At 43.6% G+C, this 23,590-nt stretch overlaps 1 protein-coding gene across 5 annotated transcripts in view; it reads right to left on the reverse strand.

The window, feature by feature from the left end:
* Positions 1–23,590, reverse strand: part of LOC105478932 (protein tyrosine phosphatase non-receptor type 2) — a 100,662-nt gene that overhangs the window by 70,525 nt on the left and 6,547 nt on the right. For 4 of the 5 annotated variants that reach the window (XM_071085734.1, XM_071085733.1, XM_071085732.1 and 1 more), the window contains exon 2: positions 4,345–4,435. The exons of the other annotated variant lie outside the window; for it this stretch is intronic. In XM_071085734.1, the coding sequence (XP_070941835.1) occupies positions 4,345–4,435 (91 nt within the window). The remainder of the gene's footprint in view (positions 1–4,344; positions 4,436–23,590) is intronic. 5 annotated transcript variants of the gene reach the window in all.

Consider the following 23,590-nt stretch of genomic DNA (forward strand, 5'->3'; position numbering starts at 1 on the left):
AGTAAGCAAGTGAAAGCTGGAATGACAGAAAGTACCCTCAAGGCAGCAGAGTTTCAGATTTCAGAGGGGAACATGACTAAAGGTCAGTGTCACTGGAGCTGAACAGGGCTAGGAACTCCAGCGCAATGAGCCGTAGTTCTTTCCCAGAGACATGAAGTCACCCAGACTGAGGAAGGTGGGAAGGAGAGGGTAAGGAGAAAGACAGTGAACGACTGAAGTCAGGAGAGGAGAGGCGCCAGGGTGGTGTGGGGATGTGCTGGCCCCACAAGCCTTGGAAGAGATCATTTCCAATTGCAGGCTGAAGCGTATTGGCTCAGACTAGAAAATCCTGTGGCTACATGAGGAGCAAGAATGAGCAGTCTCCATGTGAGAGCTCAGGAGAACATGGCTTACTAGGGAGGCGTGTGTGGGGAGGGAGGGGGCAAAGAAGAAGATTAGGGAGAACATGCACTGGGGGCTGTTTCCAGCAGAGCACAGCTCCAGTGGACAACCACTGTGTGGCCCACAGGAGGGAAGCTCGGTTCTCTTAAGGCTAAGTGCTTTTCAATGAGAAGGCATACAGGAAGAGCCTGGTACCAACGATGATGGAGGGAGGCCTGACACGCACATTTTAAACAGAGTCTCCCTGCAGCCTTCAACTGCAGGTATACAACGTTGAGTCTAAAAGCTAAGGAGACAAATCATAAGAGTTTTATTGATGTATATACTTGAGGATAACTTAAGTTACAAATGTTTTTACTTTAAAATAAAATGTTGGTCGGGCGCGGTGGCTCAAGCCTGTAATCCCAGCACTTTGGGAGGCCAAGGCGGGCGGATCATGAGGTCAGGAGATCGAGACCATCCTGGCTAACCCAGTGAAACCCCGTCTCTACTAAAAAATACAAAAAACTTGGCCGGGCACGGTGGCTCAAGCCTGTAATCCCAGCACTTTGGGAGGCGGAGACGGGCGGATCACGAGGTCAGGAGATCGAGACCATCCTGGCTAACACAGTGAAACCCCGTCTCTACTAAAAAATACAAAAAGCTAGCCGGGCGAGGTGGCGGGCGCCTGTAGTCCCAGCTACTCGGGAGGCTGAGGCAGGAGAATGGCGTAAACCCGGGAGGCGGAGCTTGCAGTGAGCTGAGATCCGGCCACTGCACTCCAGCCTGGGCAACAGAGCGAGACTCTGTCTCAAAAAAAAAAAAAAAAAAAAAGTCTCCATTCCAGTTAAAAAAAAAAATTATCAGCAGGTCGTGGTGGCTCATGATTGTAATCCCAGCACTGTGGGAGACCGAAGCAGGTGGATTACTTGAGGTCAGGAGTTCAAGACCAGCCTGGCCAACATGGTGAAACCTCATCTCTACTAAAAATACAAAAATAAGCCGGGCGTGGTGGTGCACACCTGTAATCCCAGCTACTCGGGAGGCTGAGGCAGGAGAATCACTTGAATCCAGGAGGCAGGGGTTTGCAGTGAGCCAAGATCACGCCACTGCACTCCAGCCTGGGTAACAGAGTGAGACGCCCTCTCAAACAAACAAACAAACAAACAAACAAAAATCCCATTTAGATCAATTTGATAAAACTAATTACAGGACTCAAATGTAGTGTAGTACATCCAATAACTGCAATTACAACAAATATATATAAATTAAAGGCAATACCAGGTTGGGGAAGGAGGATGCAAGCAAGGAGACGGTGGCACCAGAAAGGCAGTGCAAGTGACCTTGTGACGGGAATGCTCCACTGGTCTGCATCCAGACTGTGGTGGTGATCCCAGGAATCTACACGTGATAAAACTGCACGGAACTTACACACACACAAATGAGTGCATGTAAAACTGGTGAAACCTGGACGGACTGTATTGTTTCAGGTTTCCAGATGTAATATTGGACTGTAGCTATGCAAGATGGTACCACTGGGGGAAACTAGGTAAGGGGTATACTCGATCTTTCTGTATTATTTCTTACAACTGCATCTAAATCTACAATTTTCAAAATAAAAAGTTTTTTAAAAAATTAAAAGCATCAAAGCAAGGTGTAAAACTGGAAAATACTGTCTTCAAAACTCATGGTAACATTAGAGAATTATTCTCTCTAGCTCAGTGATTCTCAGAGATTTGGAGGCAGGGGAAGGGCACCTAAGTATTAGAATTACTGCCCACACCCGCTATTCCCTGAACACACACCCACACCAGAACTGCCACTGCCATGAGCCACGTTTCAGAGGAAGTGGGTCATACCTTCAAGTGTGCTGCAACTAAAGAAAATGGAAAACCACTCTTCTAGCTACTTATCTTTAAGAACAGTTCTAACTGGTGGTAAAGAAAAAAAGCATGTAAGAGAAACACAGTATTTAATAGTAATTTATAACAAACATGAACTACTTTGAGAGACTGCTTCTCATTTGATTTGCCCAAAATCAGCCAATACACCCTTCTTGGAAATGTACTTGGTCAACATAAGAAGAACATTCTATTCGTGTAAGAATAAAAATAAGGACTTTTTTTTTCCAGTAATTGATGGATTTTTCAGTGGTACATCCAGACCCTAAATATCTTGCCTATAACCAATGACTACAAAGTATATAAAAGTATACAGTCTGTGTCCTTGAACAGAGTGAAATCGTTCAACTTACATAGGAGATCTTAACAGGCAGCACCATACCCTAGTCAACAGGGGAACAACCAGAAACAAGCAAAAACCAGAACATGATCAATCTGATACTGTTTTTCAAGTCCCTACTAACAAGGAGCCCTAAAGAGAAAATCTACATTTAGCCCACTAAAATCAAGCATAGGGAAACACACTGAAGCAGGAAGGAGGCCCAATTTAATATCTGAATAAGCTGCATGAATCAGAACAAAAAATAAAATCACTGCATGACGAATACACCAAAACTCTAGTACAATTGTGTGTGTATGTGTATACATCATAATCTAAATGTCTAACAATAGGGGAAATTATGCAAGAGTGGTATTTCCAAAGCCACTGTCAAAGCAATTAAAAATTGTGTCTATAATTTAAAAAGTTTACAATGTACTGCTAAGAAGAGCTACAAATAAGTATGTGCAAGATTCTAATTTTCCATTTAAAATGTTTATTTTTAAAAACTCCAAAGAAGGCCGGGCGCGGTGGCTCAAGCCTGTAATCCCAGCACTTTGGGAGGCCGAAACGGGCGGATCACGAGGTCAGGAGATCGAGACCATCCTGGCTAACACGGTGAAACCCCGTCTCTACTAAAAATACAAAAAACTAGCCGGGCGAGGTGGCGGGCGCCTGTAGTCCCAGCTACACGGGATGCTGAGGCAGGAGAATGGCGTGAACCCGGGAGGCGGAGCTTGCAGTGAGCTGAGATCTGGCCACTGCACTCCAGCCTGGGCGACAGAGCGAGACTCCGTCTCAACCAAAAAAAAAAAAAAAAAAAAAAAAAAACTCCAAAGAATATAAACCTGTTATTATTTTTAAATAAGTTTGTTCCTTATACTTTTCTCTGTTTTCTAAGTTTTCTACAGTGAGTACATACTACTCTTATAACTTGGGCAAGGAAAGAAACCAAACTACACCAATAACTATTTTAAGTAAAACTTACAAAGGCCATGGAATAATATGAAAAGGAAATATATATGGATATTATATAGACATCTATAATTACAATTATTTTAAAGAAAGAAAAATTGTGTATAAGAAAAACAGGTTGGTGGGAAATACACCAAAATAATGGTGCCTATGTTTGAAGGATGAAATAATTATGGGTAATTATTTTTCCTTCTACTATTCTACGCCTTTAAATTCTTCTTTAAAGAATGTGGGCCGGGCGCGGTGGCTCAAGCCTGTAATCCCAGCACTTTGGGAGGCCGAGACGGGCGGATCACGAGGTCAGGAGATCGAGACCATCCTGGCTGACACAGTGAAACCCCGTCTCTACTAAAAAATACAAAAAAAAGGCCGGGCGCGGTGGCTCAAGCCTGTAATCCCAGCACTTTGGGAGGCAGAGGCGGGCGGATCACAAGGTCAGGAGATCGAGACCACAGTGAACCCCGTCTCTACTAAAAATACAAAAAATTAGCCGGGCGCGGTGGTGAGCGCCTGTAGTCCCAGCTACTCAGGAGGCTGAGGCAGGAGAATGGCGGGAACCCGGGAGGCGGAGCTTGCAGTGAGCCGAGATCGCGCCACTGCACTCCAGCCTGGGCGGCAGAGCGAGACTCTGTCTCAAAAAAAAAAAAAAAAAAAAAAATGTGTCTTATGTAAACAGGAAAAAAAAAATATTGTATTTATCAACAGTGACCCCAAGCCCTCCTTTCACTACATCCTGCGTCCTAAAACAAACCAAAAAATACACATGCACACAAACCCACAAGTACTTACATGGGCTTACATCTCTGTATCTGTTTCGATTTCTGTTTTCTGGAAACTTGGCCACTCTATGAGGATAGTCATGGGACTCATTTCGAATTTCCTTAAAATAACAAAAATATATTTTAATATCCCTCTTAAATTTTCCACAGCAAAACATCATCTTCCCAGCCAGTGTAAAATAACATTAAGCACTTATGATACGCCAAGTACTATGCAAAGCACGTTGTCTACATCACCTCAGTTAATCCTCACAATACTAATGGAAACAATTTCTTTCCCATTTTATCTGAGGGATGAAAGGTTTTCAAAGGTTAAAAATCCACCAAAGGTCCCACAGCTAATAAGTGTCAGCCCCAGGACTGAACCAAGGTCCTCCAGATGCCAAAGTCTGTGCTCTAGATCTGTTTACTTACTGCTAATGAGGCTCTATTCAATACCTACAAGCAAGCATCAAACACTCTATGAAGCAGAACGCAACGGAGGTATCTATGGTCAGCCACATCACAGTCAAATTCTGACGAAAACTCATACCATCTACCTAAATTTTGGAGTTTCTACCTGAAAATATTTATTTCTTCATCTTCATGCTATTTAACTGTTACTTTATTTTGAACCCAGAAATATCCTCAAATTTTATTTCTATCATGTTTGTCATTACTTCTCCTTAAAAAAAAAATTATTTCTAAAGCCATAAATGTTCAGCAACAGGCCTTGCACGGTGGCTCACGCCTATAATCCTAACACTTTGGGAGGCCAAGGTAGGCGGATCACCTGAGATCAGGAGTTCAAGACCAGCCTGGTCAACATTGTGAAACCCCAGCTCTATGAAAAATACAAAAATTTGCCCGGGTACGGCGGCTCACACCTGTAATCCCAACACTTTAGGAGGCTAGGGCAGGGGATCACCCTCAGGTGTTCGAGACCAACCTGGCCAACATAGAGAAACCCTGTCTCTACTAAATATACAAAAAATCAGCTAGGTGTGGTGATGGGCACCTGTAATCCCAGCCACTCGGAGGGCTGAGGCAGGAGAATTGCTTGAACCCGGGAGGTGGAGGTTGCAATGAGATGAGATCATACCATTGCACTCCAGCCTGGGTGACAGAGCAAGATTCTATCAAACGTAACATAACATAACATAACATAACATAACATAACATAACATAACATAACATAACATACAAAAATACAAAAATTAGGCTGGATACAGTGGCTCACACCTGTAATCCCAGCACTTTGGGAGGCCAAGGTGGGTGGTTCACAAGGTCAGGAGTTCAAGACCAGCCTGGCCAAGATGGTGAAACCTCATCTCTACTGAAACTACAAAAATTAGCCAGGCACAGTGGCAGGCACCCGTAATCCCAGCTACTTAGGAGGCTGAGGCAGGCGAATTGCTTGAACCTGGGTGGCAGAGGTTGCAGTGAGCCGAGGTCGCATCACTGTACTCTAGCCTGGGTGACAGAGTGAGACGGCAAAAACAAAACAAAACAAAAATTAGCCAGGCATGGTGGCGAGCACCTGTAATCCCAGCTACGCAGGAGGCTGAGGCATGAGAATCACTAAACCCGGGAGGCGGAGATCGCAGTGAGCTGAGATTGCACCACTGCAACAACCAGCAGGCCTGAGGCTCATCCTAGGTGCCTTCGGGTTCTCTGCACTTCAACGTGGAAGACATTCTGTAAGGCTATATCTGCACGAAGCTCCCACTACTGATGTATCCAGAATGGTCAGGTTTGATCTTCCAGGAAACAGTATTCCAAGAATTAAAGTAAACACAGAAGTGTAACAGAAACCAAAAAAAAGCATGCTTTAATGGCAAAAACTAAATTGTGCTTTGCTCACACTATCACATGTAAGAAGAAGCTTTTTAAAAGTTAGGTGCCATTTTGTTTATTTGTTTTTATAGAAACAGGGTCTCACTTTTTGCCCAGGCTGGTCTAGAACACCTGGGTTCAAGTGAGCTGCCTGCCTCAGCCTCCCAAAGTGCTGGGATTACAGGTTTGAGCCATCACTGCCAGCCAAGTATCTGAAGTTTTTATTTAGGGAACATGATGCACAAATTTCTAATATATACATTTTTCTGGACGTGAATGGACTGGTAACAGTACTTTTGCAAGATACAAGACACCGTTATTAGCCTGCAATGTGGAAAAGAAATTTAATTGTATCCCTTTCAAATGGAAAGTTAATTGACTTAATACCATTTACTGGTTTCTGCATTTATCAGTAACACCTGTTCTATCATAAACCAAGTTTCAGCACAGCAGAGGTCTGTTTCTGGATCCTCATTCTACGTCACAGAACCATTTGCTTGCCCTTGAGACAGTATCAAATTTTAGTTACTACAGCTTTGTAATCAATGTATCTGGTAGGCAAGTTGTCCCCTATTTATTCTCCCCATTTGCATTGCAGTTCATGATATTTTAATTAATTTTGTAGTTTTCTTCATAAAGGTATGCTAAAGGTTAGCATAAATGTCTGATAAAGGTTTATTCTCAGAAACCTGATAGGCTTTGTCGCTACTGTAAATGGGATTAAAACAAAATAAAAACCTATTGGCCATTACTAGTGTATAGGAAAGATACTGATTTGCGGGGAAAGGAGGTTTAAAACAACAAGCAGCACAGGACTCCCTCCACTTCTTCCACCTCTGTTATACACACCCATTTTCCACACTTAAGGCCATCTGTCAGGTGCAGATTTCTATTTTTAACTCAGAGAAACACACTTCTTTGTGTGCACTATACAAAAGACGGTAGGGCGCCCAGTATAGTGGTAGGGAGATTTAAAATTTACAAAACACAACACAACAGCCAAGTTCTTGGGGTTAAGAAATATATTCATAACATAAATACATTTTATTTTCTCAGCTAGTAAGATCTCTTGCATTGAGTCCATTCTTTCAAATCTCCAACATTAATCATTTGTTCTTACTTTATAAAAAAATTTCAGTGAACTTAGAAGAACCAGTATTTTAAAAAGCAGCTCCCAGAGATGCATAATAGCTGTTTATTCCAATATGCTCTTTCTCTTTCTTTCTTTCTTTTTTTTGAGGCAGTCTCACTCGGTTGCCCAGGCTGGAGTGCAGTGGTGCAATCTTGGCTCACTGCAACCTCCGCTTCCCGGGTTCAAGAGGTTCTCCTGCCTCAGCCTCCTGAGTAGCTGGGATTACAGGCATGCGCCACCATGCCTGGCTAATTTTTGTATTTCTAGTAGGGACGGAGTTTCACTACGTTGGCCATGCTGGTCTCGAACTCTTGACCTTAAATGATTTGGCTGCCTCAACCTCCCAAAGTGCTGAAATTACAGGTGTGAGCCACCGCGCACAGCCCCAGTATCCTTTCTTTCTTACTAAAGGTATCTGCTTTTGCTTTCGGACCACAATGAGCCCAGCTGAAAACTATCTGCCCCAGCCTCTAAGGTCCTGTGACAGTCTGGCCAATGGGAATCAGCAGAAACCACTGGGCTGGGCTGCAGGAAAACGCTGACAAAGAGGACTGGCTCCAGGTACCTTTGTCCTCACTGCTGCCTGCCCGGAACACAGGTTTTGCTGACGGGGTGAGGGGTGGGAAGAGGCAGGAGCCATCCTGTGACTAGGTAAAATGTACATTCCTAAGAAAGCTAAGCAGAAATATCAGCATTGGGTCATGGGTGACATCAAGAAGCCACAGTAAGAGCCCTGAATTCTCTCTCCAGAATTCATATCACATGAGAAACCTAACTCCTATTTGTTAAATCAGTTACTGATGAATTTTCTTTCCAATGTAGGTAAATTAGGTCTATAACTAATATACACAGCAAAACCAAATCTCAACAACTAGATCTGTCACTGATGAGGCATTTTCAGGAATACCCAAGACACAAAACTAAATAATTTTATAAGCACACTGGCCGGGCGCGGTGGCTCCCGCCTGTAATCCCAGCACTTTGGGAGGCCGAGGTGGGCGGATCACGAGGTCGGGAGATTGAGACCATCCTGGCTAACACGGTGAAACCCCGTCTCTACTAAAAATACAAAAAAATTAGCCGGGCGTTGTCGCAGGCGCCTGTAGTCCCAGCTACTCGGGAGGCTGAGGCAGGAGAATGGTGTGAACCTGGAAGGCGGAGTTTGCAGTGAGCCGAGATCGCACCTCTGCACTCCAGCCTGGATGACACAGCGAGACTCCCTTTCAAAAAAAAAAAAAATGTATTAAGTTCATTGCATAAGCTATAGAATATATTGTGTCTGTCTAACTGGCACTGGGAAAGCAGACAGCTGAGCTGTTCGCTGGGTCTATCACGTAAGGCAAAGCCAGCTCTACTTGTCTTCTGGCGCTAAAACTTTCCCCTTCGATCACAGAGACATTCCGACTGTTTCCTTCCGGGCACAGCAGCTCCCATCTGTAATCCTGGTGTTTTGGGAGGCCCAGGTGGAAGGATCACTTGAGGGTAGGAGTTTGAGACCAGCCTGGGCAACACAGTGAGACAGCAGCTCGGCCAAATAAAAAATGTTAATTAACCAGAGATGGTGGTGTATGTGTGGAGTTCCAGCTTCTCGGGAGGCGGAGGCAGGAGGACTGCTTGAACCCAGGAGTTCAAGACTGCAGTGAGCTAGGATCCCGCCACTGCACTCTAACCTGGGCAACAAAGTAAGGCCCTGTCAAAAAAAAAAAAAAAGAGAATGTTTCCCATCAGCAGCGAAGCCTGTTAATCCAAGGTTTCTAAGCCTCAGCACTACTGACATTTTAGGCTGGCTAATTTTGGCTGGGGGGGAGCCAGTGGGGGCTGTCTTGTGTATTGCAGGATGTTAGGAAGCAGCATCCACCGCCTCTACCCATTAGATGTCAGCGGCACCCCTCCCCGCATCTGTAACAACCAAAAATCTCTCCAGACATTGCCAAGTGTCCTTCCACAGCGAAATCCATCACGAACATAGCCCCCACCAACACGCAGCGGAAAACCACGGTTCTCATTTAATACCAAACCACACCTTTAACCAAAACCAGATCTAAATGGCAGGAATCTTTGCTTTAAAGTATAATTTAACCAAAAGTTTTAAATCTAATTCTTTTTAACATGATTTCTGCTCAGAAAAAGAAGGAAGAATTGAGTAACTAGTTAATTTCTTTCTTAGTGGCGATGATCCAAAACGTAGGCAACTCACAGAACAAAGATATCTTTCACAATTATTTATAATGTTGAAAGGCTTTAAATAAACTAAATGTCTAATGACAAAGAAAAGACTGGTTGAACAAATCGTGGTATATCCAACTGAATAGCATGCAGCTCTTTTAAAAACAGGCCTCATACCACACTGGTAGTAGCATAAACTCACAGTCTCATGGAAAGATAACATGACATGAACAAAGGGAAAACAAATCAGTAAATGGAACTGAGCTATTATTAATACATGCTATTTGGTAAAAAAAAAAAAAAAAAAAAAAATCCATTTAGCTCCTTAGCTGTATCTGACATTTATACACACGTGCATTGCCTACATTAAGACCACCCACGACCTCTTTTTCCAAATTCGTCTAACTTTTGGGACATTATGAAATGGTCCATTCTAATCAATCGCCTTACAGCTTATCTCTAGGCCCAAAGATTTTAAATTCTAAACACACCTACTTTTTTTTTTTTTTTTTTTGAGATAGTGTTGCTTTGTTGCCAGGTGGGGTACAGTGGTGCGATCTCAGCTCACTGCAACCTCCACCTCCTGGGTTAAATGGATTCTCCCACCTCAGCCTCCCGAGTAGCTGGGACTACAGGCGCCCGCCACCACACCTGGCTAATTTTTTGTGTGTTTTTAGTAGAGACCGGGTTTCACTGTGATAGCCAGGATGGTCTCGATCTCCTGACCTCATGATCTGCCCGCCTCTGCCTCCCAAAGTGCTGGGATTATGGGTGTGAGCCACCGCGCCCAGTCTGAACATACCTACTTTCAATGTGTTTACTTTCTCCTATTATTTCACCTCCTAATATTTTCACATAATACCGTTCAATCCCTCTTGAAATTTTTATATATCTATATCTTGATACATATGTATGGCTTAAAATAAGGAACTAAACTGATTCTACTATAGAAGCAATTTTGCTGGGCTCAAATAATGCTGGGTTGAAATGTAAGAGTAAGACTTTCTCTATTCATCCAGCTACTCTTCGTTTCATGAGCAGTAACTGGGCCTCAGTGGTACTATGTAAATTCAGGGACTCAAAAGTTTCAGGGCTTCTGCTTGAGAAATTCCAACAGTTACTTCACATAAAGTCATCACTAGACTTTGTTTTTCGTTGCAACAAGCTTTTCAAGAGGGTCACAGAATTCAGAAGGTTGTCTTTAAGCAGACATTCGTAGAATCCTCAAACTAACTTGGTGTTATAGGATGGTCTTTAAAGACACTGAGGCCAGACACTGTGAGTCACGCCTGTAATCCCAATACTTTGGGAGGCTGAGGCAGGAGAATCACTTGAGACCAGTCTGGGCAACACAAAGAGACCCCCATCTCTATTAAAAAATTTTGGCTGGGCGCGGTGGCTCAAGCCTGTAATCCCAGCACTTTGGGAGGCCGAGACGGGTGGATCACGAGGTCAGGAGATCGAGACCATCCTGGCTAACACGGTGAAACTCCATCTCTACTAAAAAATACAAAAAACTAGCCGGGTGAGGTCGTGGGCGCCTGTGGTCCCAGCTACTCGGGAGGCTGAGGCAGGAGAATGGCGTAAACCCGGGAGGCGGAGCTTGCAGTGAGCCGAGATCCGGCCACTGCACTCCAGCCTGGGCGACAGAGCGAGACTGTCTCAAAAAAAAAAAAAAAAAAAAAAATTTAAAATTAGCAAGGCATGGTGGTACACATCTGTGGTTCCAGCTACTTGGGAGGCAGAGGTGGGAGGATCACTTGAGCCCAGGATTTCAAGACCAGCCTGGCCAACATGGTGAAAAACTCCCACCTCTACAAAAAAATACAAAAACTAACCAGGCGTGGTGGTGTACACCTGTAGTCCTAGCTAGCTGGGAGGATGGGGTAGGAGGATCACTTGAGCCTGGGAAGTTGAGGCTGCAGTGAGCTGTGATCACTCCACTGCACTCTAGTCTGGGTGACAGAGTGAGACCCTATCTTTAAAAAAAAAAAAAAAAAAAAAAAAGGAAATATTCTAAATAACTGATACTTTTTAAAGTGTAAAATATTTACATTTTCACAGAACTTTTTTTTTTTTTTTTTTTTGAGACGGAGTCTGGCTCTGTTGCCCAGGCTGGAGTGCAGTGGCCGGATCTCAGCTCACTGCAAGCTCCGCCTCCCAGGTTTATGCCATTCTCCTGCTTCAGCCTCCCGAGTAGCTGGGACTACAGGCGCCGGCCACCTCGCCCGGCTAGTTTTTTTATTTTTTAGTAGAGACGGGGTTTCACCGTGTTAGCCAGGATGGTCTCGATCTCCTGACCTCGTGATCCACCCGTCTGGGCCTCCCAAAGTGCTGGGATTACAGGCTTGAGCCACCACGCCCGGCCCACAGAACTATTTCTAAAACCCATCAGTCTCCTAAAACAAAAATAGAAGTAGTATCATTTAACCTTTTCATCACACATTAATTTCAGCCTCAGGGGATTGTTAAGTAAATACAACTCTTTATCTGTATGTGGCCACAGAGTGCTTTTAGTTTCCGTGTGACTTCCTTGGAGAGAAAGGAGGATCTTTACCTTTTTTTTTTTCTTTGTTTTCCTGGAAGCCCACTGAATTTCTGATACCTTCACCCCTCACCTTTTTTTTTAACTGTGTGAGATCTTCTACAGTATCTTTACCTTTTAATAAATTAATATATATTCACTGTTAGGACTGAGGACTCCACTGATGAGCCAAAAGGAAAACTAGTCAAGTCTACTACCACAAGATTCAGAGATAATCTAAACTTCCCAGATTTTTCACTTTATGCTTGAATCAATACACCTTTCATTTTTTTAATAAACACGGGACTATGTAAGCATATTTTTATATACCCACTTTAATCTCTTAAAACAATAAAGATATCTTTTCCTGTCAATACAGTTTCATCATCATTTTTAAAGACTACTGTCTTAGTCCATTTGGACTACTGTAACAAAATATTAATACCTTAGGCTGGGTAATTTATAAACAACAGAAATTCATTTCTCACACTTCTGTGGCTGAGAAGCCCAAGATCAAGCCGGCCACACACTGGGTGTCTGGGGAGGGCTTGCTCTTTGCCTCAAAGATGGTGCCTTCTTGCTATATCTTTACATGGCAGAAAGGGAAGCAGGCCCCTTCACGCCTCTTTAATCCCATTCATGAGGGCTCTGCACCCAAGACCTTCCACCTCCCAAAGACCCCACCACTTAATACTACTGCATTGAGAATTTAGGTTCCAATATATGAATTTTTGGAGGGATACACATTCAGAGCATAGCAACTACAAAATGCAAAATCTTTTGTTATAGAATACGCTATCATTTTACCCAATTCCATCGGCAATTAAATTTCAAAAACTTCACGATTACTAGAAACAATATGATGAATATCCTTAGACATTATTATACATACTTCTTCAACTTCCTGGCACTTCTTTTTTTAAGAAATAGAGATGAGGTATCACCATGTTGCCCAGCCTGATGTCGAATTGGTCAACTCAAATGATCCTCTCACCTTGGCCTCGTGAAATGATCAAAGGCATGAGCCACCACATCCATTCCCTCTTGTTAACTCTTTAAAAATGGAAGTCTGGGGGCCAGTGGCTCACGTCTGTAATCCCAGCATTTCGGGAAGCTGAAGCAGGAGGATTGTTTGAGGTCAGGAGTTATAGACCAGTCGGAGCAACATGGCAAAACCCTGTAGCTAAAAAATAAAAATTAGCCAGGCAATGGTGGTGTGCACCTGTACTCCCAGCTACTCCGGAGGCTGAGGTGGGAGCCCAGGGAGATTGCAGCTGCAATGAGCCAAGATTCTGCCACTGCACTCCAGTCTGGATGAGAGAGTTAGACCCTGTCTCTAAATAAATAAATAAAGCAATTTTGAGGCTGGGCATAGTGGCTCACGATTGTCATACTACCATTTTGGGAGGCCGAGGCGGGTGAACTGCTTGAGGCCAGGAGTTTGAGACCAGCCTGTCCAACACGGTAAAACCTCATCTCTACTAAAAATACAAAAATTAGCCAGGTGTGGTGGTGGGCACCTGTAATCCCAGCTACTCGGGAGGCTGACAGGAGAAATGCTTGAACCCAGGAGGCGGAGGTTGCAGTGAGCCGAGATTGCGCCACTGCACTCCAGCCTGGGTGACAGAGCAAGACTGTCTCCAAAAAACAAAAAACAAACAAAAACACTCTGGGCCAAGGCAGGAGGATTGTTTGAGGCCAGGAGTTCAAGACCAGCCTGGGAAACATGGTGAAACCACACATCTAAAAAAATACAAAAAAACCCACTAAAAACAAATAAAGCCAAGCATGGTGGTGTATGCCTGCAGTCCCAGCTACTTGGGAGGCAAAGCTGGGAAGATCACTCGAACCCAGGTCAGGGCTGCAGTGAGCAGTGACTGCACCACTGCACTCTAGCCTGGGTGACAGAGTGAGACCCTGTCTCAAAAAATAAAATACATAAATAATAAAATGAAATGAAATAAAAATGGAACTCCTGAATCAAGGGCATATTTTGCCAATATTTTTCAAGAAAGACTGAAAGTGAGGTTTTTGCCTCACACTCAACAATATCGGTATTTTTTTTTTTTTTTTTTTTTTGTCCTCAGCTGCTGTCAAGATTTTTCTGTATTGCTTACTCTTTCAGACTTAAATTTACCTTAAATTTAAATTTTCTTTCGGCAGACTTAAAAAAAAAAATACATTATAGGTATGTGCCAAGTCTTCATCGGAACTGGGTTTCTCCATTTGAGTCTTCCTTGTCACTTAACAGAGTTTCGCTTCAGTCTCCTCTGCTCCCTTTTGGGAACGTCCGTCAGACTCAGGGAAGTGCTCGCGCCTCACGCTCATTTCTCACACCTTTTTCCGGAGTTCTGAGAGATTTTTCTCAAGCCACCTCAGTATTCTGCATTATCTACTCTGCTAGCTTGGTACGGAACATTCCATTTTAACAATTGTGTGTTGTAACTTTAAAAACTCTTTACAGGTCGGGTGCAGTGGCTCACACCTGTAATCCCAGCACTTTGGGAGGCCGAGGCGGGTGGATCACGAGGTCAGGAGATCGAGACCATCCTGGTTAACACGGTGAAACCCCATCTCTACTAAAAATAAAAAAAAATTAGTCAGGCGTGGTGGTTGGCGCCTGTAGTCCCAGCTACTCAGGAGGCTGAGGCAGAAGAATGGCGTGAACCTGGGAGGCAGAGCTTTCAGTGAGCCGAGATAGCACCACTGCACTCCAGCCTGGGCAACAGAGCCAGACTCCGTCTCAAAAAAAAAAAAAAAAAAAACACTCTTTACTGTTCTCAGTTTATTTTCTTTTCTCCACCTGCTCTTGTATTTGGACACCTGAATTACAGCTTCCTCTATCTCACACTACTTTGCATGCCCTCAATGATCTTGGGGTGAATTTTTCATTTGTCTAACAACGTGTGTTTGGTCATCTTTACAGAAAGTGCATACATACATCAGTTCCTAACCCACACCTGTGTGGCTCCTTACACTGTTCACTATCAATTCCTTAAGTCTCAAATATGTGGGAAAGACCCTTCTCTAGTGTCAAGTAATCACAAAGGTTTCTTCTTACCACTGTGCTTTGGTCACTTCAATGATAAATCAGAAAACAACAACAAAAGCTTCCAGCGTATGGGATTACAAGACCTTAATGGTCCTGGAAAATTATACTCATTTGTCATAGTTTTTTTTTGTTTGTTTCATTTTTGTTTTTTTGAGATTGAGTCTCGCTCTGTCTAGATTGACCGGAGAGACTGGAGTGAAGTGGCGCCATCTCAGCTCACTGCAACCTCCGCCTCCCGGGTTCAAGCGAATTCTCCTGCCTCAGCCTCCCAAGTGGCTGGGATTACAGGTGCGCACCACCACGCCTGGCTAATTTTTGTATTTTTAGTAGAGACAGGGTTTCACCATGTTAGCCAGACTGGTCTTGAACTCCTGATCTCAGGTGATCCGCCCGACTTGGCCTCCCAAAGTCTGGGATTACAGGCGTGAGCCATCATCTTCATTTGTCATAGTTTTCTATCGCCTTTCTTGCTGTCAAATTTTACCACTATTTACACAATTATGCCTAACAACTCTCCCTTTCTTTTTAAAAAATCAAACTTCAGGCCAGGCGTGGTGGCTCACGTTTGTAATCCCAGCATTTTGGGAGGCCAAGGTGGGCGGATCACGAGATCAGGAGATTGAGACTAGGTGATCTGCCCACTTCAGCCTCCCCAAGTGTGGGGATTACAGGCGTGAGCCACCATGCCTGGCCCCTGATTTATGTTTTAACAAGTGAAGCTATAAAACAAAGGCTCATATTCTGAATTTTACAGTTTTAAGGCTGGGCGCGGTGGCTCACGCCTGTAATCCCAGCACTTTGGGAGGCCAAGCCAGGCGGATCACTTGAAGTTAGGAGTTTGAGACCAGCCTTGCCAACAGGGCAAAACCCATCTCTACTAAAAGTACAAAAATCAGCTGGGTGCAGTGGCATATACCTGTAATCCCAGCTATTCAGGAGGCTGAGGCAGGAGAATCGCTTGAACTCAGGGGGCAGAGGTTGCGGGGAGCCGAGAACGCACCACTGCACTCCAGCCCGAGCGACAGAGAGACTCCGTCTCAAAAAAATGTTTTTTTTTTTTTTTTTTTTTTTTTTTGAGACGGAGTCTCGCTCTGTTGCCCGGGCTGGAGTGCAGAGGCCAGATCTCAGCTCACTGCAAGCTCCGCCTCCCGGGTTTACGCCATTCTCCTGCCTCAGCCTCCCGAGTAGCTGGGACTACAGGCGCCCGCCACCTCGCCCGGCTAGATTTTTGTATTTTTTTTGTAGAGACGGGGTTTCACCGTGTTAGCCAGGATGGTCTCGATCTCCTGACCTTGTGATCCGCCCATCTCGGCCTCCCAAAGTGCTGGGATTACAGGCTTGAGCCACCGCGCCCGGCCAAAAAAATAAGTAAAGTTTTAATTTTATTTTACTTATATTTTTGAGACAAAGTTTTGCCTTGTCGCTCAGGCTGGAATGCAGTGGTGATCACGGCTCACTGCAGCTTTGACTTCAGGGGCTCAAGTGATCCCCCAACCTCAGCCTGCCAAGTGGGTGGGACTGCAGGCACACCACCACGCCTGGCTAATATTTTATATTTATTTGCTATGCTGCTTAGACTGGTTTCAAACTCCTGGTCTCAAGCAATCTGCCTGTCTCGGCCTTTCAAAGTGCTGTTATTATAGGAGTGAGCCATGGCGCTTGGTTTTGAAGTTTTTATTATAAAATCTGTATTATTGCAACTTAATTTCCATCATTATCGGGGTAAAATAGTTATAATATTTTATTAAATAATGTCAAATCATATTTTTAGTATTTCGTACACAGCTTTCTTCTACGTGTGGCATACAGAAAACATTACATTCTTAGACCATATTCTCCGTTGAACTGCTACAATGTAGAAGCAAATAAGAAGAAACTGGAAAAGAATAATCTTGTTAATTTTATAATTTTATAAGGTAGGACCTTAAAATAATCCCAAATTGATAATGAGTTTCCACTTAATGGGATAACATATCTAAGTTTCTTTCTTTAGGTCTCTGAGTGAATCCTAAATTGTATGATGAAAAATGTTCCCTTTTTAGTCAGATGTTTGTGCGTATACTCTCTATAATGATGCTCAGAAAAGGACACGGTGAAGAATCTTGCATCCTTTGAAACACCATTACTTCAGGACGGTACAATAACCACTTACTTCTAGCCCGAAATCTGCCTGCCACTGGCTGGGGAGAGAAGATCTCCGGTGGAATAAGTTCTTTTCTTCATCACATTTGTTTTCTCTGAGAAGAGAGTTTAGAGAACAGAATAGCTCATTGTCACTGAAGCCTACCATGTGTCAGGCGTGTGCTCTGTGCTTTCTGTATGTTGTCTAAGAGGTGTTACAAATATAAAAACAGACTTCCAAGACTATACTGCAGTGAGGCAGTAGATACAGATAGGAATTCAGGACTTAACTTTAGCACTTTTTTTACTTATATTTACATGTATTTATATACATATGCTCCCTATGTATATATGGATTACATGGACATGGCAAAAATTAAACTGTACAAAAGGGTATATAGTGAAAAAGTTAAGTCACTTTCTCCTTTCCCTCAATCCTTTGCCTTAGGTGATAACTGTAACCGGTGTCTTTTATATTTTCCGAAAGATACTCTATCCTTATAGAAGCCAGACTGCTTGCCTGTCTTCCTCCATCCATATATCCATCCCACCCTCGCAAAACAGATATTAGCATACTGTTCTGCACTTTGCTTTTTCACTTGGTATATATTAAAAATACTTCCATATGCCGAGCACGGTGGCTCACGCCTGTAATCCCAGCACTTTGGGAGGGTGAGGTGGGCGAATCACGAAGTCAGGAGATTGAGACCATCCTGGCTAACATGGTGAAACTCCGTCTCCACTAAAAATATAAAAAAAATAAAATTAGCTGGGCATGGTGGTGGGCGCCTGTAGTCCCAGCTACTCGGGAGGCTGAGGCAGGAGAATGGCGTGAACAAGGGAGGCGGAGCTTGCAGTGAGCTGCGATCGCGCCACTGCACTCCAGCCTGGGCGACAGAGGGAGACTCTGTCTCCAAAAAGAAAAAACCAAAATACTTCCATATAGATGATAAGTTATTTTTAACAACTGAATAGTATTCATTACTTAGCCAGTCATCTACAATGGACATATAGGTTATTTCTAGGTTTTAGCTATTACAAATAATGTTGCTATGAATATTCTCTCAAAGAAGCTGTATCAATGCATACTGTCACCAATAATGTAAGAAAGTGCCTGAGCTTCACCTACCCAATTACATTAACAAACTTTTTGATCTTTGCTAGGTGAAAAATGGTATTATAGTTATAATTTGCAATTATGTTATTATTGTGAAGGTGAACAGCTTTTCTTGTTTTTAAACGCCATTTGTATTTCCGCTCTCTTTTTGATATGTAGTTCTTTACGTATTAAGAAAGTTCAGTTCTTGTCATATATTGCAAATATTCAAAAATTTTTATCTTTTGATCTTTATGTTATTTTTTCATGTCAAAAATTTAAATTTTTATGAAATCAAACTTAAACCTTTTTTCTCTAGGTTTCTGTGACATGGCATAAAAAATCCTTTTTCATTCTGTTGATTACAAAAAATTTCTCCATTGTTTTCTTATATAATTTTATGGTTTCATTTATTTTATGTTTAGATTATTGCCCAACCGGGACTTTATTACAGTACAAAGAATGAGGTAGGCCAGGCGCGTTGGCTCACACCTATAATCCCAGCACTTTGGGAGGGAAGCAGGCAGATCACTTTAAGTCAGGAGTTCAAGACCAGCCTGGCCAACATGGGAAAACCCCATCTCTACTAAAAATACAACAACTAGCTGGGTGTGGTGGTGGACACCTGTAATCCCAACTACTGAGGAGGCTGAGGCAGGAGAATCGCTTGAACTCAAGAGGCAGGGGTTGCAGTTAGCCAAGATCATGCCATAGCATCCCAGCCTGGGCCACAGAGCAAGACTCTGTCTCAAAACAAACAAAAACAAACAAACAAAAAAACCACACACAAAAAAAATAGAAAAGAAGCAGTTCCCACTGTTACGAAGTCACTCCAAATTTCTAGAGCTACCCTGACGTACCAGGTCCTTTACTGGGACTAGAGGCGTACAAACTCTAGGAATCCTGTAGCCTTAGCTCAAACCACAGGAACAATTCCTGTGTACTATAAAGCGAACTGTAATGAGAAATTGATAGCTTTCAGAGTATAAAACTGTTCAAATATAGTGAAAGAATAAAATAATTCAGTATCAGATTTTCCTTAGGGGAATTAAAGCAGTTTGAAATAAGGTTATAAATGATCAGTGACATGAACCAAATGAAACTGATAGAGTAAATGGCATATTAAATCAGATGTCCTGGATTTGAAAAGTTATTCATTGCATTCCCTTCCTCCATTCCTTTCGTTTGAAAAGTATCCAACCTGGGCCGGGTGCGGTGGCTCAAGCCTGTAATCCCAGCACTTTGGGAGGCCGAGACGGGCGGATCACGAGGTCAGGAGATCGAGACCATCCTGGCTAACACGGTGAAACCCCGTCTCTACTAAAAAAATACAAAAACCTAGCCGGGCGAGGTGGCGGGCGTCTGTAGTCCCAGCTACTCGGGAGGCTGAGGCAGGAGAATGGCGTGAACCCGGGAGGCGGAGCTTGCAGTGAGCTGAGATCCGGCCACTGCACTCCAGTCTGGGCGACAAAGCGAGACTCTGTCTCTACAAAAAAAAAAAAGAAAAGAAAAGTATCCAACCTTGAACCAGTTTGTTTGTTTGTTTGTTTGTTTTGAGACAAACAGTGCTGGGATTACAGGTGTGACCCACCAGCCTGGCCCCTGGAATCGGTTTCTTGACCACAATTTCTTATCCTGGGGATCACCAGGTGGGCCTATGAACCTACTAACATCACATGCTGAGTCTGGGGGGACTGTATTTGTGTGGACATTTCCTCTCATGAACATGTTTCATTTTAAATGTGTCTAAAGGCATCTATGATCTTTAAAAGCAAGGATTTCACTGTTAAGTCAAAACAACTTCTTGAACCATTAGTACTACTGTACCATATATAGACCATTAAATCGGCACTACGATTAAATACATTTAAAATGGCATTACATTCATTTTTAAAAGCTATTTCAGACAATGGCACTGTAAGGCAATGTTATTCCAGTTAAGAATATAACAGGCTGGGCCGGGCGCGGTGGCTCACGCCTGTAATCCCAGTACTTTGGGAAGCCAAGGTGGGCAGACAACGAAGTCGGGAGATTAAGACCATCCTGGCTAACACGGTGAAACTCGGTCTCTACTAAAAATACAAAAATGTTAGCCGGGCGTGGTGGCGAGCCCCTGTAGTCCCAGCTACTCAGGAGGCTGAGGCAGGAGAATGGCGGGAACCCGTGAGGCGGAGCTTGCAGTGAGGCAAGATCGCGCCACTGCACTCCAGCCTGGGGGACAGAGGGAGACTCTGTCTCAAAAAAAAAAAAAAAAAAAGAAGAAGAAGAATATAGCAGGCTGGATGCCATGGCTCACGCCTGTAATCCCAGCACTCTGGGAGGCCAGGGTGGGTGGATTACCTGAGGTCAGGAGTTCAAGATTGGCCCAGCCAACACAGTGAAACCCCATCTCTACTAAAAACACAAAAATTAGACGGGCGTGGTGGCAGATGCCTGTAGTCCCAGCTACTTGGGAGGCTGAGGCAGGAGAATCGCTTGAACCAGGGAGGTGAAGGTTGCAGTGAGCCAAGATCGTGCCACTGCACTCCAGTCTGGGTCACAGAGTAAGACTCCGTGTCTCAATAAAAAAAAAAAAAGAATGTAACAGAAAAGTTTAGTATTCTTCTACTCAGGAGAGTCAGAGCTTATATTCTTTAAAGTTAGTCTGTGGAACTGTATCTCTTCCTCAGTTATCATCTGTTATGTCTTAAAGTTTATATGTTAAACTGATTTAGGATTTAGTATATGGCTAATCACTCTTATCCAAAGTAAGGTTGGTATTATTAAAAGTTCCAGTTTGTTAGTTGGTTTAAATATCCTCTGACTCTCAACAGCTTTCCATTAAGAAAAAACTACCTTAATGGGGCATTAAGTTAAGGAATAGAAAGTAGAGAATTTAGATGAGGATTTCCAAGGGAAACAAATCATACATAACGTTTATTTGAGACAGTGAAGAGCACACTTATGTTAATTTGAACTTTGCATACCCAGACCTTATCTGTCCATCTCTCTGGTTTACCCAGACTATTTTGAGGACCAAAGCAAAGAAGGGGAGAAGAGAGTGGGCAGGTAAGAGGACAAAGACAAGGCAGCTAAAAGAACATGAGGAGACTGAGAGAGCTATAATGGTTCTCCAACTGGGAATCAGGAATCCTCTGCAGAGTAACAATCTGGAAAAAGTAAAAAGGGCTTTTAAGATTCTGGTTGGCCAAGCACTGTGGCTCCCCAGCACTACGGGAGGGTGAGGCAGGAGGATCGCTTTAGCCCAGGAGTTCGAGACCAGTCTGGACAACATGATGAGAATCCGTCTCTACAAAACATAAAAAATTAGCCAAGCATGGTGGCGTGCATCTGTGCAGTGAGCCATGATCTCATCACTGCATGCCAGTCTGGGTGACAGAGTGAGACCCCTTTTCAAAAAAAAAAAAAAAAAAAAGATTCTGGTTAAAATCAAGAAATCAAAAAAGAGGCAACTAGAAAAGCTAGGGGACAAATGCAACTATCTGGATTTCTGTAATTATAGATATCGGTAATCTATAAAACACATGTCAAAGGCAAAACAATATGATTTCCAGGTATACATTCCCCATTGGGGCACCCTTCCCAAGGCTGCTTTCCCTTCAAGCAGTGGTCTTTACCTTTTGAGGGATCACAGACATATCCACTAAGAAACTGACAAAAGCTAAGGAATCACCCAGAAACGAAATACCTGTGAACACACGTACATAAAATTTAGCAGTTTCAGGAGATTTGCAAATACCTTTCAAGTCTGATCCTGGATCCCAGACACTGTTTTAAAGGCCTCAAGTCCCAAAACGACCCTACCTATTATAACACATCCACTCCCTCCTGGCCATCAAAATTAAGATGATTCCCTCTGTGCCACTGATCTCAAATAGATTATACGAAGAAAGCACTATAGGTAGTCACACGGGTAAATTAGGACAGTGCTGAAATGAGAATCAGAAGGACTGGATTTGAGTCCCAGTTATGTCACTAGCAGATATTGTAACATCAGGTAAGTCACAACAGTGTTAGCTCAGTATTTCCTCAGCCATAAATGAGGGGTTTGGAATAAACTAAGGTGCTGACATTTTAAAAGGAAGCAGCTTTCCTGTGTTTACTGAATATTTACCAGGAATCTAACATGTTTCAGGTCCCACAGGTAGGTGGTGGGAAAACAAAGACGACGACCACCCTCAAGGAGCTACACAGACAAGTAGACAGCTACAAAACAATGCGGTTCACATTCTAATAAAAGAATATAGTGAACTAGGCCGGGCGCGGTGGCTCAAGCCTGTAATCCTAGCACTTTGGGAGGCCGAGACGGGTGGATCACGAGGTCAGGAGATCGAGACCATCCTGGCTAACACGGTGAAACCCCATCTCTACTAAAAATACAAAAAACTAGCCGGGCGAGGTGGCGGGCGCCTGTAGTCCCAGCTACTCGGGAGGCTGAGGCCGGAGAATGGCGTGAACCCGGGAGGCGGAGCTTGCAGTGAGCTGAGATCCGGCCACTGCACTCTAGCCTGGGCTACAGAGCGAGACTCCGTCTCAAAAAAAAAAAAAAAAAAAAAAAAAGAATATAGTGAACTAAGAAGCGAGAGAAGGAGAAGTCTTCTCTTGCCCGAGAAGACTAGAGTCTAGTCTTGATGATGTTTCCCAAATAGATACGGTAGGCATGGAGTATATCCAACATATGAAGACTCCAAGGTGTGAGACAGCAGCCAATCTTCAAGGCAATTCAGAGTTTGTGCAACCATGTAAAAGCACTGAGATCAGACAGCAGGCAGGAGAATTTGTAACTAGTAGGCAAGGGAAGTGTTTTAGAATAAGACAGCTTTGGCCGGGCGTGGTGGCTCAAGCCTGTAATCCCAGCACTTTGGGAGGCCGAGGCGGGCAGATCACGAGGTCAGGAGATCGAGACCATCCTGGCTAACATGTTGAAACCCTGTCTCTACTAAAAAAATACAAAAAACTAGCCGGGCGAGGTGGCGGGCGCCTGTAGTCCCAGCTACTCGGGAGGCTGAGGCAGGAGAATGGCGTAAACTTGGGAGGCGGAGCTTGCAGTGAGCCGAGATCGCGCCACTGCACTCCAGCCCGGGTGACACAGCGAGACTCCGTCTCAAAAAAAAAAAAAAAAAAAAAAAAAGAATAAGACAGCTTTGATTCACCTGCCTAACTGGCTGCCCCACTGTAAGTATGAGAAGAACAGTGTGCACTTGACATCTGACTTCTAAAAATTAGCTGACTCACAAATGGTAAAAACTGTTCTCTAACAATATTTGAACTACAAATTTCTAATGAAGAAAAATGGCGGCCAGGCACGGTGGCTCACGCCTGTAATCCCAGCACTTTGGGAGGCCAAGGC

This window comes from Macaca nemestrina, chromosome 19 (genome assembly GCF_043159975.1).
Source record: "Macaca nemestrina isolate mMacNem1 chromosome 19, mMacNem.hap1, whole genome shotgun sequence".
Lineage (NCBI taxonomy): Eukaryota > Metazoa > Chordata > Mammalia > Primates > Cercopithecidae > Macaca > Macaca nemestrina.